The sequence below is a fragment of the Pelophylax lessonae genome, assembly GCF_965119305.1.
Source record: "Pelophylax lessonae genome assembly, chromosome: 9".
NCBI lineage: Eukaryota > Metazoa > Chordata > Amphibia > Anura > Ranidae > Pelophylax > Pelophylax lessonae.
Window position 1 is genome coordinate 71,827,841 of NC_138776.1, and position 17,755 is coordinate 71,845,595.

At 41.4% G+C, this 17,755-nt stretch overlaps 1 protein-coding gene across 1 annotated transcript in view; it reads right to left on the reverse strand.

Annotated features, from left to right (window-relative positions):
* Positions 1-17,755, reverse strand: part of TCERG1L (transcription elongation regulator 1 like) — a 417,427-nt gene that overhangs the window by 105,833 nt on the left and 293,839 nt on the right. The window contains exons 6-7 of the mRNA XM_082267390.1: positions 12,078-12,169; positions 11,617-11,705 (exon numbers count right to left, since the gene is read on the reverse strand). Of these exons, the coding sequence (XP_082123516.1) occupies positions 11,617-11,705; positions 12,078-12,169 (181 nt within the window). The remainder of the gene's footprint in view (positions 1-11,616; positions 11,706-12,077; positions 12,170-17,755) is intronic.

The following is a 17,755-nucleotide window of genomic DNA, read 5'->3' on the forward strand; positions in this document are numbered from 1 at the left end:
CCACACTAGGCCCCAATTACTATTGTTTGTACCCCTAAAAGGCTAGGAGTAGGGGGAGTATGGAACAGGCAGCACCCTCAAACCTTCAGAAGTATGAGATGAACCCCAACAACTTGGAAAGGTGGATCTCTCTCACACGTACCAACACAGACTATCCCCCAATTTAACTGATCCCCAAAGGTTTTTGATTAAATAGCGGAATAGAAAATATGATCCCAAAAAAGTGTATGTATATCACACGTACACAACCACACTAGGCCCCAATTACTATTGTTTGTACCCCTAAAAGGCTAGGAGTAGGGGGAGTATGGAACAGGCAGCACCCTCAAACCTTCAGAAGTATGAGATGAACCCCAACAACTTGGAAAGGTGGATCTCTCTCACACGTACCAACACAGACTATCCCCCAATTTAACTGATCCCCAAAGGTTTTTGATTAAATAGCGGAATAGAAAATATGATCCCAAAAAAGTGTATGTATATCACACGTACACAACCACACTAGGCCCCAATTACTATTGTTTGTACCCCTAAAAGGCTAGGAGTAGGGGGAGTATGGAACAGGCAGCACCCTCAAACCTTCAGAAGTATGAGATGAACCCCAACAACTTGGAAAGGTGGATCTCTCTCACACGTACCAACACAGACTATCCCCCAATTTAACTGATCCCCAAAGGTTTTTGATTAAATAGCGGAATAGAAAATATGATCCCAAAAAAGTGTATGTATATCACACGTACACAACCACACTAGGCCCCAATTACTATTGTTTGTACCCCTAAAAGGCTAGGAGTAGGGGGAGTATGGAACAGGCAGCACCCTCAAACCTTCAGAAGTATGAGATGAACCCCAACAACTTGGAAAGGTGGATCTCTCTCACACGTACCAACACAGACTATCCCCCAATTTAACTGATCCCCAAAGGTTTTTGATTAAATAGCGGAATAGAAAATATGATCCCAAAAAAGTGTATGTATATCACACGTACACAACCACACTAGGCCCCAATTACTATTGTTTGTACCCCTAAAAGGCTAGATGAGGAGTAGGGGGAGTATGGAACAGGCAGCACCCTCAAACCTTCAGAAGTATGAGATTGTGTTCACTGTACCCCACAAAGATTGAGTTCACTGCACCCCACAATGATTGTGTTCACTGCACCCCACAAAGATTGTGTTCACTGCACCTCACAAAGATTGTGTTCACTGTACCCCCCAAAGATTGTGTTCACTGCACCCCACAAAGATTCTGTTCACTGTACCCCACAAAGATTGTGTTCACTGCACCCCAAAAAGATTGTGTTCACTGCACCCCAAAAAGGATGTTGTTCACTGCACCCCAAAAAGGATGTTGTTCACTCCACCCCAAAAAGATTGTGTTCACTGCACCCCACAAAGATTGTGTTCACTGCACCCCAAAAAGATTGTGTTCACTGCACCCCAAAAATGATTTTGTTCACTGCACCCCAAAAAGGATTTTGTTCACTGCACCCCAAAAAGGATGTTGTTCACTCCACCCCAAAAAGATTGTGTTCACTGCACCCCAAAAAGATTGTGTTCACTGCACCCCACAAAGGATTTTGTTCACTGCACCCCAAAAAGATTGTGTTCACTGCACCCCAAAAAGGATGTTGTTCACTGCACCCCAAAAAGGATTTTGTTCACTGCACCCCAAAAAGATTGTGTTCACTGCACCCCACAAAGGATTTTGTTCACTGCACCCCACAAAGATTGTGTTCACTGCACACCAAAAAGGATTGTGTTCACTGCACCCCAAAAAGATTTTGTTCACTGCACCCCAAAAAGATTGTGTTCACTGCAGCCCAAAAAGATTGTGTTCACTGCAGCCCAAAAAGATTGTGTTCACTGCAGCCCAAAAAGATTGTGTTCACTGCAGCCCAAAAAGATTGTGTTCACTGCAGCCCAAAAAGATTGTGTTCACTGCAGCTCACACACAGAAAAATGGATGTGGATCACTGACACCTGCCTATCTCCAATCCCACACCACACAGCAATATCGATTGTAGTTTGTAGAACACAGTTTCCCTAAAATTCAGCAGACTCTGTCCCTAACAGGATTGAGAAGAGATCGTAGATCAGGATTGAGTGCAGACCCCACCCCCCACACAGCAATATCGATTGTAGTTTGTAGAAGACACTGACCCTATAATTCAGCAGACTCTATCCCTAAAATGCCTACAACTCGCCCTGCCTAAACACTCCGACCTGTCCCTCAATTCTATCCGGACACAAATGGTTTTTTCCTGCCTATCTTTCCCTAATCAGCAGCCAGCACGTTGATGTGTGCTCTGTCCCTGAATCTAAGCAGCATAATGACGCCGCTGCGGCTGCCTCGAACTTATAAAGACTTGGTCACATGCTTCAGACGGCCAATCACAGCTACTGAGACATTTGCAGGCATGGCTGGGATGGCTTAAGGCACACCAGTTAAACGATTGTTGATTGGCTGTTGAAAGCCCGCCATGAAAAGAGCGCCAAAGCATGCAAAACCCGGAAATAAAACGACCGAACACGGATTTTTACCCGAACATACAGTAAAGTGTCCGTGTCCGTGTTCGGGTACAAAAAATCCAATTATTCGGTACGAACACGAATAATACAGTCCGTGTTCGCTCAACACTAATCAGGAGTTCTGCCGTTTGTTTGGACGAAGGTAGTCTGCGAATAGCAATGAAATGTGCCATTTTTGTCAGATGGTCCACTGACACTAAGATGGTATTAAATCCTTTGGAAGGAGGCAATTCCACTATAAAGTCCAAGGACACAACTTCCCATGGAGTTTGGGGTATTGGTAGACTGCATAGTAGACCGGATGGTCTCGTAGTGTCAATTTTGGACCTGGCACAGACATTGCATGAAGAGACGAATTTTTGTATAGATGTTTTCATGTCAGGCCACCAGAATTGCCTGGTAATCAGATTAAGAGTCTTTGTCATACCCATATGTCCTGCCATAGGCACATCATGTGATAATTCCAAGATCTTGGTGCGTATGGTAGGTGGTATGTAAAGTTTGTCGTTGTAGTAGAGGAAGCCTTCTGCATCAGTATTTAGTTGTGGTGGGGGTGAATCCAAACTTATACCATGCAAAACCTCTTCCTTTAAGGAACGGACAACTCCAATAATGCGTTTGTGAGGTATTATAGGAACGGAAGGGATTTCGAAGTAGTTTTCTTCAGTTAGTCGTGATAGTGCATCCGCCTTTTTGTTCTTATCTGCAGGTGTGTAGGTCACTAGGAAGTTAAACCTTAAAAAGAATAGTGACCATCGTACCTGTCGGTGCGAGAGAGTTTTGTTAGTCTGAAGATATTGGAGATTTTTATGGTCCGTGTATATAAGTATTGGTAATTGGGTGCCTTCGAGTAGATGTCGCCAATTCTCCAGAGCCAATTTTATAGCAAGCAGTTCCTTTTCACCCACGGGGTAATTTATCTCGGGACTGCTTAGGGATTTAGAAAAAAAGGCGACTGGATGAAGTGGTGAAGTGTGAGTTGGTCGTTGGGAGAGTATTGCTCCTACTGCCATGTTTGACGCATCTACTTCCAGAATGTATTGGAGGGATGGGTCTGGATGGCGTAGTATGGGAGCAGAAGTAAACCTTGTCTTTAACAGGTGAAAAGCTTTATTTGCTTCATCTGACCATTTGAATGGTTTTTTAATGCTAGTGAGCTGTGTGAGGGGTCTCACAATGGCAGAGAAGTTTCTAATGAACTTCCTGTAGAAATTTGAAAATCCAAGGAATCGCTGTAGCGCCTTGCGTGTGGTTGGTGTAGGCCAATCCTGAATGCAGGATATCTTACTCATGTCCATCTCGATTCCTGTTTTGGATATGATGTAGCCTAGAAAGAGTACCTCTTCTTTATGAAACAAGCATTTTTTCAGTTTCACATAAAGGTTGTGTGCAAGCAATCTCGATAATACTAGTCTTACATGTCTTATGTGTTCAGACAGGGATCTTGAATATATAAGTATATCGTCCAGATATACCACAACACAGACATCTAGTAAGTCTCTGAAAATATCGTTTATAAATTGTTGAAAAACTGCAGGGGCGTTGCATAGCCCGAATGGCATTACAAGATATTCGAACAATCCGTATCTGGTTCTGAATGCAGTCTTCCACTCGTGTCCATCACGGATTCGAATGAGATTGTATGCTCCTTTCAGGTCCAATTTTGAAAAATAGGTAGCTCCACGCACCTGCTCAATGAGCTCAGGGATAAGCGGTAGAGGATAGCAATCTTTTATTGTAATAGCATTCAATTGCCTATAGTTGATAATAGGCCTGAGACTTGAGTCCTTATTGCGGACAAAAAAGAGTCCTGCTGCTGTGGAAGAAGTGGAAGGTCTAATAAAACCTTTTTCCAAATTCTCATCCAAATAGTCTTTGAGATGGGAAAGTTCATCCTGTGAAAGAGGATAAACATGACCGAACGGCAATTTGCTATTTGGGAGTAGATCAATGCTACAATCATAGTCTCGATGGGGAGGTAGTGCTTGAGCATTTTTCTCAAGAAAAACCTCAGAGAGATCCTGATAACATAGTGGTGCAATCTCATCTGTCACCACAGACAGGATCTTCCCGAAAGACGGGAGGTTACACGTACCCTCGCAATAGCAAGAGAGGAAGGTCAGGGTCCGTTCCTTCCAATCTATGGTTGGTTGATGTGTGTGCAACCAGGGAAGTCCCAAAACAATAGGAAAGTGGGGTGAAGGTATTAGATCGAAGGTAGTGGTCTCCATATGAGACCCGTTAGTAGTGACTAGGAGTGCCTGTGTCTGATCAGTGATCAGACCGGAGGATAAAGGAACACCGTTAATAAGACTCACTGAGACAGGTTTAAGTTTAGAAATAATAGGAACTTTATTTAAAGCAGCAAAACGTATGTCAATATAATTTCCACAAGATCCTGTGTCAATCATGGCCTTAGTAGTAATCCTGTTCTGGTCCCACTGTAATGTCAAGCAAACAGAAAGATAAGGGTTAGTGATTGAAGTTGTCAATCCCCCTAGGAGGACATGTGAACACTCACCCTTCTTTTTGTAGACTAGGGGACAGACGTTTATCTTGTGATCCGGGGATGCACAGTACAAGCAGAGATTACCAGATCGTCTTCTGGCTCTTTCCATAATTGATAGAGGTGGGCGTATGGTTCCTACCTTCATAGGAACGGGGTCAACGGCCGAAATCCGAGAAGAACTGGATAATGGCATTCCCATTTTCTCAGCCTTTCTTTCTCGTAGTCTTCTATCTATGGTGATATCAATGCATCCAGGGTTTTTGGCAGATCCGCTCGGGCGAGCTCGTCTTTAACGGCCTCTGATAGGCCAAGCCTAAATTGGGTTTTCAGAGATGCATCATTACATTCTGAATCAAGGGTCCATCTCTTGAATTCTGCGACAAAGTCTTCTACAGGTCTCCCACCTTGTTTCAAGGATCTTAATTGAAGATCGGCAGTACTCTGCCTATTGGGATCATCATATAGGCTAGTGAGTTCTGCTAGGAACAAGGCATAGGAGTTGAGAAGCTGATCGCTTTTCTCAAAAAGAGAGTCTGCCCAGGCCCGAGGATCGCCTGTTAGGTAAGAAATAATAGTACAAACCTTAATGTGATCAGTAAGGTAGGTACGGGGTTTTAGCAAGAAAAGTAACTCACATGCGTTTTTAAATTCACAAAATTTTTTGCGATCGCCTGTAAATACCAAAGGAGGATTTATTTTGGGTTCAGGGGACTGAACAGTGGTAAGTTGTGTCAGTCTAATTACCTGCTGCGACAGAGCCTGATTGTCTTCTTTTAATTCAGCAAGTGCGTGTATTAACGCAGTTACTTGCTGTTTTAATTGTGTCATCTGAGTGGTTATTTCTGCTGAATCCATTTGTGGTTCGTTCAATCTGTAACGCTCCTGCGTTTTATGTATGATGTGGATTTTCAGCTGCAGAAATATTCCACTTCAGTAGTCATGTAGAGAAACGCTATCAATCATGTATGGTAGCAGATGACAGAGTAGCAGGTGGACATACAAGAGAGATCAACCCAGCGCAAGAACAGGTGGTAGTAGGCTCAAGAGCTAGCAATCTTAGATAATGCAGATGTAGTAATAGTCCTTAGTATGCAGAGCTAGATAGTGTAAGCTTTAGTATGAAAGTTATAGAGGTTTCCCCTGTGGGGTACTTATCACTAATAGCAATGTAGTAGAGGAGAGGTTCGGCAAGAGCGGATGATCCGGTAGCGGGATACAGGGATCAGCGCAGCGTGGTTCCGACAGCGAGGTATGCTTGCAAGCATGAGAGCTTCAAGACAGGTTAGCATCAAGGCACAAAGCAGTTTGAACGAACACATGTGAGTGAGAGCCGGCGATCTAAATAGCCATCCAGTCCGGCGCTCAGTGATGACAGCATCAGTCTTAAAGGTGTATGCGCACCTTACCAAAAGAGAATGGTGGGGCGCATACACTTATGAAAGAGTAATTAGGGTACCCAAAGGTACCAGAACATTACAATCACAACCCCCCAAAACCTATTGCTCAAGCATCACTGTTTGTTCTCTTCATCCTCTGATATTCTGGGGATTAGTGATGTGGCGAACATAAAATGTAATGTTCGCGAACGGCGAACGCGAACTTCCGCAAATGTTTGCGAACCGGCGAACATTGCGAACCGCCATATACTTCAATAGGCAGGCGAATTTTAAAACCCACAGGGACTCTTTCTGGCCACAATAGTGATGGAAAAGTTGTTTCAAGGGGACTAACGCCTGTACTGTGGCATGCCGGAGGGGGATCCATGGCAAAACTCCCATGGAAAATTACGTAGTTGACGCAGAGTCGGGTTTTAATCCATAAAGGGCATAAATCACCTAACATTCCTAAATTGTTTGGAATAACGTGCTTTACAACATCCAGTGTGTGTATACGATCAGGTATGATGTTGTATCGATCAGGTAGTGTAAGGGTTACGCCCGCTTCACAGTGAAAGACCAAACTCCCCGTTTAACGCACCGCAAACATCCGCAAACAGACCAGAACTGACCAAAATGGGACAGGAACTGGGCTTTAAGGGTTAGGTTTAGTGTTAGGGGATAGGGTTAGGGTTATGGTGAGATACTTAGGGTTAGAGTTAGTAGCCCTACCCCTACCCCTCTAACCCTAACCCTCTAACCCTAAGCACTAAAAATAACCCTAACCCTAGCCCTAACCCTAATTCTATTTTTTTTCTGGTTGTGGACATGCTACAGAGCTGAAACTTCACAGGTACACTTTTTAGACCCCCCAGACACAAAATCACACAAAAAAAGTTCTTAAAAATTGTAATTTTTGATAGAGAGCCAATTATTGGAAAAATAAAAAAAAATAAATAAAAAAAATCTTTGGATTTAGTGTCTGGGGGGTCTAAAAAGTGTACCTGTGAAGTTTCAGCTCTGTAGCATGTCCAAAACCAGAAAAAAATATGAATTAGGGTTAGGGCTAGGGTTAGGGGGTTAAGTCTAAGGTTGGAGGGTTAGGGTTAGGATTAGGGCTAGGGTTAGGTTTAGGGTTAGGGTTATTTTTATGGCTAGGCTTAGAGGGTTAGGGTTAAGGTTAGAGGGTTAGGGTTATGGTTAGAGGGTTAGGGTTAGGTTTAGTGTTAGGGGATAGGGTTAGGGTTATGGTGAGATACTTAGGGTTAAAGTTAGTAACCCTACCCCTACCCCTCTAACCCTAACCCTCTAAACCTAAGCACTAAAAATAACCCTAACCGTAGCCCTAACCCTAATTCTATTTTTTTTCTGGTTCTGGACATGCTACAGAGCTGAAACTTCACAGGTACACTTTTTAGACCCCCCAGACAATAAATCCAAAGATTTTTTTTTTTTTTAATTTTTCCAATAATTGGCTCTCTATCAAAAATTACAATTTTTAAAAACTTTTTTTGTGTGATTTAGTGTCTGGGGGGTCTAAAAAGTGTACCTGTGAAGTTTCAGCTCTGTAGCATGCCCAGAACCAGAAAAAAAGATCATATAGGTGTAAAAAGGAGGGTCCCACCATCCCTGCTCTACTGAAAAATGATCTACACTTTTTAGACCCCCCCACCGACACTAATCCCAAAATCACGCCTGCCTCCAAAAATGCCTGATAAATATATAGAAAAAAATAAATAAAAGCAGACTGAAATACCAGCCCTTAAAGGGGCTTTTTGGGGTGCTGTCAGGATGCTGTCCTTACAGCAGGAGTGGACACAGAACACTGGCCTAGCTAATGATTTCCCTATCAATTCAGCAGCAACAGCAGCCCTCTCCCTGCTCTAACTAACTCTGCAGCTTCAGAATGAATCTAAGATGGATGCTGCATTTGCTTTTTTATAGGAGGTGGGAGGGTCTGGGAGGGAGGTATGCTGATTGGCTGGAATGTGTCTGCTGACTGTGAGGTACAGGGTCAAAGTTTGCTCAATGATGATGTATAGGAGGCGGACCGAACATCGCATATGTTCGCCCGCCGAGGCGAACGCGAACATGCAAAGTTCGCCGGGAACTGTTCGCCAGCGAACAGTTCGGGACATCTCTACTGGGGATGTGGTCTAGCTACAGGAGACATCCTATACATATTCTGACAAGTGATATACTGCAGACTTTCTGGTCAGAGATGAGATGTATAATGCAAAACTTTACAGGTTTTACAATTCCCATGGACCCTGCCTTCTTTCTGCCACACTGTCGCAATATACCAAGAATGCTTTATAAACCTTTGGTTCCATCACATTTGATCAGTGCAGCTAGAAGCTGTATCCCAGACTTATGGAAACAACAACACCCACCCACCATCGCTATGTGAATGAAGGTGCATGGCATTTGGTGAATTGAGGATTTAATCTCTTCTGACAAAGGTACATATAATAAATTCTAGCGCATGTAGTTCAACTGGTATGAGTTCACCCTACCTTTAAATATCAAGCACTGCTAAATACAGATCAGACACAACCCAAAGAAAAATTTCTGTCTGTTAAACAAGAGGCCGGATTGCTTGGCAGATTGAAGGAAGTAGACCTTACCTCTCATTGTTGCTTTCTCTCACCGCTTCCTTCTATGCTCTTCATGACCTCGTTATTACATCATCAGTCCGTACCTCTTTACCTTAACTCCCAGATACTTCCCGAGCCCCCGGGAGCCTGTAGAATTCTAACTAGCCTATGCCTCCCCACAAACCCATTCTAAAAATGAAACGCTCATGCACTGGTGATTCAACAGATCAGATATGTGTAGAGACAACCTTAGGGCATCTACATAATGAGAGGCCCCTATGCTTCATAAAGTTTACTGTAAGCACCTTATAGCTGAGAGACCTGCAAAAAATCTCTGTGGTAGCTTAGTCAGCTCCCTGGGACTCTTTCAACATCCGGTTATACAAAATCTGTTATACATTCAATGATTTCTTAGTAACCAGTGTATGTTTCTTGTTTTTAAATTATGTATTTATTTAAAAAAAAGCCAGCATTTTTCGGAGATTCAAAATGCCTGTATTTATCAAGGCCTGGTATGGACTGGGGTAGTACTAACATCTGACAGGGCTCATATGTTATTGGATTTTTTTAAAGACAGAATTGTGTTGCTCACACCAACCAATGAAAAGCAATTTTCCCTGTTCATAACATATAATTAATCATCATATTTTTATAACCCATGCATAATAACAATAAAAAAATAAACTGAAAAAATATTATAAATTAGCATATTAAATAATTCTGGTTATGGCTGCCAATAAAGAGGTTTCATCTGTCAGATGGTTTCATACATGGTGAGATCCAACCTGTGTCAGAGATTTCACTCGCTGCTGAACTGAAGCAACAGATATTCAAAATGGCCCCTCAAATGCTGACAATGGATGTTATTTTATAAAAACAATTAGTATACCTTTAATAGACAAGACCAGAATTCTGCATAACCAACACAGGCCACAGCCTAGGGTAGGAGGGCTGCCAGGGTCAACACACACAGACAAACATCATGTTGCTGATGGTCAATAACATATTGCTGTGTAATAATAAAAGGTCCCAGTTGCTGCCCTGCCTTCCAATACAATCCATCTGGTCTCCATTGTAGTGAATTCTGAGCAGTATATGCATTCCTGTTGGGGGATTTGTATACTGTGTATTTACAGTTCACACACTCTGTTGCCACTAAACAAGAACTGAACTGCTGGCATGGCAGGGTGGCATTTCTTTTCTGGGTTCTTGGTGTATGGATGCAAGACAGACAAACTGCCTACTTTAGTCTTACTATAAACCTTGGTATGCTTTTTTAATCACTTGACCCCTGGAAGATTTACCCCCCCCCCCCCTTCATGACAGGCCACTTTTTGCAATACGGCACTGCGTTACTTTTACTGGCAATTTCGCCGTCATGCAACACTATACCGAAATAACATTTATGTTCTTTTTTTCCTACAAGTAGAGCTTTCTTTAGGTGGTATTTGATCCCCTCTGTGTTTTCTATTTTTTGCGTTATAAACAAAAAAATACAGACAATTTTGAGAAAAAATAATAATATTTTTTTACTTTCTGCTATAAAACGTATCCAATAAAAAAGTGTTAAAATCAAATTTCTCCATAAATTTAGTTAAATATGTATTCTGCTACATATTTTTGGTAAAAAAAATCTCAGTAAGCGTATATTGATTGGTTTGTGCAAAAGCTCTAACATCTACAAACAATGGGAAATTTTTCTCTATTTATGTATTAATTTTGTTTTTCTTTTTACTAATAATGGCGGAGATTAGCATCTTTTAGCGGGACTGCGATATTGCGGTGGACATTCTGACATTAACTGACACTTTTTGCAGACTAATGGCACTAATACAGTGATCATTGCTAAAAAAATATGCACTGTCACTGTACTAATGACACTGGCTGCGAATGGGGTTAACATAAGAGGAGATTAAAGGGTTAACTGTGTGCCTAGCCAGTGTTTTATTATACTGTGTGAGGTTTTACTTGGGTTTACTTGGGTAAGAAATGGAATGTATTCCGTGCTTTGCAGGGACACAAATTTCATCCCTTCCCTCCTGTCAGAGTGGTGATCTGCCTTGTTTACATAGGCAGATTTCCGTTCTGTCTCTCTGCCTGACGATCGTCAAGTGCCAGAGGACATCGGGTACCCTTCACCTGCCGATCTGCTTCTGCTGTGTGCAATCACAGCGAAAGTGAGCCGCCGGTGGCGCACTTGTACGCCCTCTGTCCAGAAATGTTGGGTTCTGTATAGATACAGGATCCACCACACAGGTGCTGCCCTGTAGCAGTAAAACTGCTATAGGACAGACCTAAAGTGGCTAAGATATTAAATGCAATAATATAGAATGTACAGGACTCTCAGAGACTTAGGGGCCCAATTATGAAAAACTTTGCTCAGATGGTAACTGGGACCCCCTCCCGCACCGTCATGTAGACCTTAGACAGCTCACTTCTGCCCAGCTGTTAACTAATACACAGTTATTAGGTTTTTTTGCATGGTCAGGCCCACTAACCAGTCTTTCGCAGAGACCCCTTGATTTGTTACAGACAAATCCTATTTAGGCATGCATTCAATTGAGTGATTATTATTTTATTCATATATAATTTAATATTCTTACCATGGTGAACCTGGAACTGGCGTTGATGCCACTGGCTTGTTGCCTTTAGCCGTATAATCCTCACTACTTGATACCTTCATACCAACATCCTATAATCCAATACATGAAAAGGTTTAGTAAAGGCCACAAAGCAAAATTTCAAAGTTCGTATTATTATCTAATAAACTCGGAAAACTAACTTACACAAATTAATTCCCAACCATTTTTTATTATACATAATATAGTTCAAAATATATGCAGTTGCTGAGTTCACATTAAAACACTAGTTTCTGGGAAATGAAAAAGGATTAGACTAGTAAGCCTCTAATAGCTGATGATTGATTAGTTAGGTACATTTCCTATCATAATAATTATGGGGCAGACATTTTCAATTAAGAGAAATAAATAACTAGGTAACTAGGCTTCTGTATTTGACAGGCTAATAAAAGTTTCTTAGTACTTGAAGACTGGAAAAGACAAACCTTTTCATCTGCCTTGGCAGTTTTATTTTTCCTCTCTGAATGTAAAATGAAGGTGGCTGAGCAAGGTGCTCTGTTTGCTTCCTTGTTTTTATCTGTAAATGTGAAAAGAAAATAGATTTAAACAAACCTGTATATGAATTTAACAGTAAGTTATTTTATCCTGCAGATGTATTTTCAAGCGTATCTAAACCCAAGAATCAAGATTCAATATATTGCAGCTTACCAGTCTTTATATGTGTTGGCTGCATTACAAAATTTGACGTAACTTGCGGTATCGAGTTGTACTGACGTCACTTCCGGTTGCCGTGGAACACATGGTGGTCATGGCGTTCGCGGAAGCTTATTGCTGTTTACATGCTGTTTTACTGCTACCATTTTGTAAGTCTGTTTTTATTGCGCCAATAAACTGCAACCCTACGGTACTTCACTATTGGCTTCTTCTCTTTGTTCCCCACTTGAGGATTACTGGAACATCTTAGAGGCTACTGGGGAGTTCTTGATCCATTCCTTGTGACCTATCAGTCCTATTTAAATCAAGCCTGTTTGACTCCCAGACTGAAAAGCTGGAGGTCCATTGTTTCTGGTAAGGAGGAACACAAAAGGGGGCGTGTGTCGTATCACAGAATGGAATAACGTGGAGCACTTTTAAAAAGATTGGATCACAAGAGCACTTTACATTAATTATATCACTTTATTTGGACTGTTATATACAGTATCTCACAAAAGTGCGTACACCCCTCACATTTTTGTAAATATTTTATTATATCTTTTCATTTGACAACACTGAAGAAATGTCACTTTGCTACAATGTAAAGTAGTGAGTGTACAGCTTGTATAACAGTGTAAATTTGCTGTCCCCTCAAAATAACTGAACATACAGCTATTAATGTCTAAACTGCTGGCAACAAAAGTGAGTACACCCCTAAGTAAAAATGTCCAAATTGGGCCCAAATAGCCATTTTCTGTCCCCGGTGTCATGTGACTCTTTAGTGTTACAAGGTCTTAGGGGTAAATGGGGACCAGGTGTGTTAAATTTGGTGTTATCACTCTCACTCTCTCATACTGGTCACTTGAAGTTCAACATGGGACCTCATGGCAAATAACTCTCTGAGAACCTGAAAAAATAAATGTTTCTCTTTATAAAGATGACCTAGGCTATAAGAAGATTGCAAAGACCCTAAAACTGAGCTGCAGCATGGAGGCCAGGACTATACAGCGGTTTAAAAGGACAGGTTCCACTCAGAACAGGCCTTGCCATGGTCGACCAAAGAAGTTGAGTGCACGTGCTCAGCGTAATATTCAGAGGTTGTCTTTGGGAAATATACATATGAGTGCTACCAGCATTGCTGCAGAGGTTGAAGGGGTGGGGGGTCAGCCTGTCAGTGATCATACCATACACCGCACACTGCATCATATTGGTCTGCATGGCTGTCATCCCAGAAGGTAGTCTCTTTCAAAGATAATGCACAAAAAAGCCTGAAGTTTGCTGAAGACAAGCAGACTAAGGACATGGATTACTGGAACCATGTCCTGTGGTCTGATGAGACCAAGATAAACGTATTTGGTTCAGATGGTGTCAAGCGTGTGTGGCAGCAACCAGGTGAGGAGTACAAAGACAAGTGTGTCTTGCCTACAGTCAAGCATTGTGGTGGGAGAGTCAAGGTCTGGGGTTGCACGAGTGCTGCCGGCACTGGGGAGCTACAGTTTATTGAGGGAACCATGAATGCCAACATGTACTGTGACATACTGAAGCAGAGCATGATGCCCTACCTCTGCAGACTGGGCCGCAGGGCAGTATTCCAACATAATAATGACCCCCAAACACACCTCCAAGACGTCCACTGCTTTGCTAAAGAAGCTGAGGGTAAAGTTGACGGACTGGCCAAGCATGTCTCCAGACCTAAACCCTATTGAGCATCAGCGGGGCATCCTCAAACAGAAGGTGGAGGAGTGCAAGGTCTCTAACATCCATCAGCTCCGTGATGTCGTCATGGAGGGGTGGAAGAGGACTGCAGTGGCATTCTGTGAAGCTCTGGTGAACTCAAAAATGGTGGCCATGCAAATATTGACATTTTGGGTCCAATTTGGACATTTTGACTTTGGGGTGTACTCACTTGTGTTGCCAGTGGTTTAGACATCAATGGCTGTGTGTTGAGTTATTTTGAGGGGACAGCAAATTTACACCATTATACAAGCTGTACACTCAATACTTTACATTGTAGCAAAATGTAATTTCTTCAGTGTTGTCCCATGGAAAGATATAATAAAATATTTACAAAAATGTGAGGGGTGTACTCACTTTTGTGACATACTGTATATGTTTATATGATGGTAGCGCTGTTTTATTTATTTCATGTGTTGGCTGCATTAGTTTACTTTTTTAAGCTTTTTGTTTTCATTTATTTTTGCTAAGTGATCCTGCCAACAACACACTTCCTGTTCCAGGAGGGCAGTACTTACTCAACCTATGGGATAGAATACCTCACCCTTCTCTCTTTTCTCTATGATAAGGATGCAGCACAGGCAAGGAACACAGTTTATCAAACACTTTTAATAGCATATTTAACAGACCAAATAAGAGAAAATAGGAGAAGCAATTCTTAAGGTTTATATACACTTTGATACTTTCTTGAACCTTTTAATTTTTTACAGTGAACCTTTGTTCAAGTCTGTTCATTAACCTTGCACTATGACTTTAAATAGCACATAAAGTAAAGCTTGTCTAAATTTGTAGAGTCCTGGCGGAAAAACAGGATCTTTATGAATATGCAAATAGTGACCTTCTTCTAAGTGACTAATGGAACCTTCCACATTTTCCTTCCAACAGCTCCCCCCATTGGGTCAAATTGCAGTCTTCATTACCCCAGACAGATTAGAAGAGACTATAAGGATTTCTGCTTTAGTCTTGTTTGGGGAACACTGAATGGGCATTCAGTATCCTCCCGTAAGACACAAGCAGAGATCTTCCCTGGCTTTTTATGTGGTTCAATGGAGATTATTTGGTGCACATTTTAACTTGATGCTTCCTTCTATGTGTGATGGCTTATCTTAATTCATAGTCACCCATAAGCCTGTTAAAGGGTAACTCCACTTTCGTGGGGAAAAAAATCAGCAAATAAAGAAAAAACAATATAGCGTATACAATTGCGACACAAATCATATTTTAATTGAATGGTGTTAAAATGACCTTTCCTTTTTAATCTGCAGATAATTTAATTTTCTGAAAATGCAATATAGCTGCCGGGAGCTGTTCTGTACACAGAATGTATACTGACCACACCCCAGAAACATCATTTCCTGCTTGTGTGCTTGGCTCACCAATTTTCCCAGAAGTCTGCCTAAGATACAAGTCAGATTTCAGGCATTCCCTGTAACAAATATGTCATTTTTGGTGAGATACTCCCAATAGGAACACATCTAAAGGGATACAGGCCCAGCAACTTTCCTCATAAGAGCCTTGCAGCTGCCACAGCTGATAGATAATTATGAAACCCCTCCCATTTGACCCACTCAGCACAGAGGAACAAACAGTCATTTCTTCAGAATAACAAAAGGTAGGAATCTGCAACAACATTTGGTAAAATCCTTGTAATGTACAGAGATCACCCAGAGGGGAATGTTTTTTTTTCTCAACAAAAGTGGAGTTATGCTTTAAAGTGGTTGTAAACCCCAACATATACCCAGTGTAGTAATTAGCCTCAGGTGATACAGAGAAGTGAAACAAATCCTCATACATAAGTTGTACCTTCTACAACACACATATCAAAGGATTTTTCTCAGCTTCCAATAGCAAGGGTGGGGATCTGACATCACACACTGCAGTAAAGCACAGAACTCAGTGTCATTTGAAATCTGAGTGGAGGGAATGGACACGCACCCCTCTACACAGAATCATAAGGAAACAGGCATGGCTGAGGCTGTCAATCATCTGCTTTGTGCTAGAGGGGTCCCATCAATTGTCTGGTGTCGACTCATGCAGAGAGAAGTGACTCATGCAGATAGCAGAGAAAGGAGACAGCAGAGAGAAATTAAACTTGCATTGGATTAAGGCTAAGGCACACTATAGAAGGATATGCTTTGTTAATTCTTACAACCCCCTTTAAGAGTGTATGATTATACGAGTTATCATACATGCTAATGATGGCCATGGTTTAGCTTTTGCTCCTGATTGCTCCACTTAGCAGAACTAATTATGATTAAGAGCCCATTCACATTAGCGTGACTTGTCAGCCTGACAAGTCACGGTATGTCGCGGTCCATTGAGTAGTACAGGACCCGTTCTAATAGGAGCGACACAAGTCGCTCCGACTTAGAAAAAGGGTCCTGTACTACTTTGGGGCGACCTTGGAGCGACTTGCATAGACTTCCATTATGTGAAGTCTCTGCAAGTCGCTCCGAAGTCGCGGTGCACGCGACTTCACAGGTCACCCCCCGAAGTCGTGTCGCCTCAATGTGAATGGGCTCTTAAACTACCACCATTTATGGTTATCTCTTCCCTGTGTTTACCACTGCCACTTAGGAAGTTCACCAAAGCTTGGGGTTGTGTCCTCTCTGCTCTGAGTGCCCCTACACTTGCTGTTGGGAAGGCATGTGCTCACCCTATTGGTACAATTTACTGGAGCAGTTATTACTTATGTCCAAAATATTCCCGAAGAAGCATAAATTATTATATCTGTGAAACGTGTTAAGTATTATAAGTAGCCCCCACTTCACTGAAGAACCAGCATTAGGATATGTTAAAATACTGTATATATGTAGGGAATGGCCTTATACAGAAACACAGCTGAGCAGTGATACTTAGGATGCTAAAATAGGGAGATCTTATTACTGTAAAATCTAATCTGAAAAATTGTTTTTAGCATATGGGATCTTACTTGATTTTAATTTTTGTAAAAAATAAGAATTAAAATTCCATATATAGCTTATTGTAAGTATTGCCTTAAAAGTCTAAACTCCCTTTTGAAAGAATTCCTATCTGATATCATTGGTCTTACACTTTTTTTATACATTCTTTGCTCCTGTCACAGCATCCCGATGGTAATAAAAAAAGTAACATATTGGTCTTACACAAAGTCTAACCTGCGCAGTGAATCAAAGGCTTTGAAGCAGAACACTTAATTATGTTCCCCGGCCCAGATGGAACATTACAGGCCACTAATCATCCTGCTGTAACAATTACAAAATAAAATAACTCAAACCTTAACCTCCATTGTATACGGGGAGAGATTGGCCCCGGATCATAAACTCGATGACTGCAATCATTTCATTGTAAAGGTGCAGAATGGGCAGTAGATTTCTTAAGATCACAAATATCACAAAAAAAAAACCTTTTTATTCCTCTAATGGTCTTTGCTACATGCAAGTAAGTTACTTTTGGAAAAAAGTTAAAAAAAATAATAGTAAAATTTTAGAAGAAAGGATATACAGCTATTTTACATAATTTAAATCAATCAACTTCCACAGATTGAAATGATAAAAATGATGACATATACTGTATAAATATATGCTGAATAAATTGTAAGCTGCAGTAACGTTTATATTGAAAATAACATAAATCTTCTGGTAGCTGTGGGAGAATGAAATAAAGTGTATCTGAAATCAAAATGTCTGATGCCGATGTCGATAGTTTGAAGTGGTGAGGGGTTATATAGGTGAGCACAGCTTGGGGAGCTGTCATT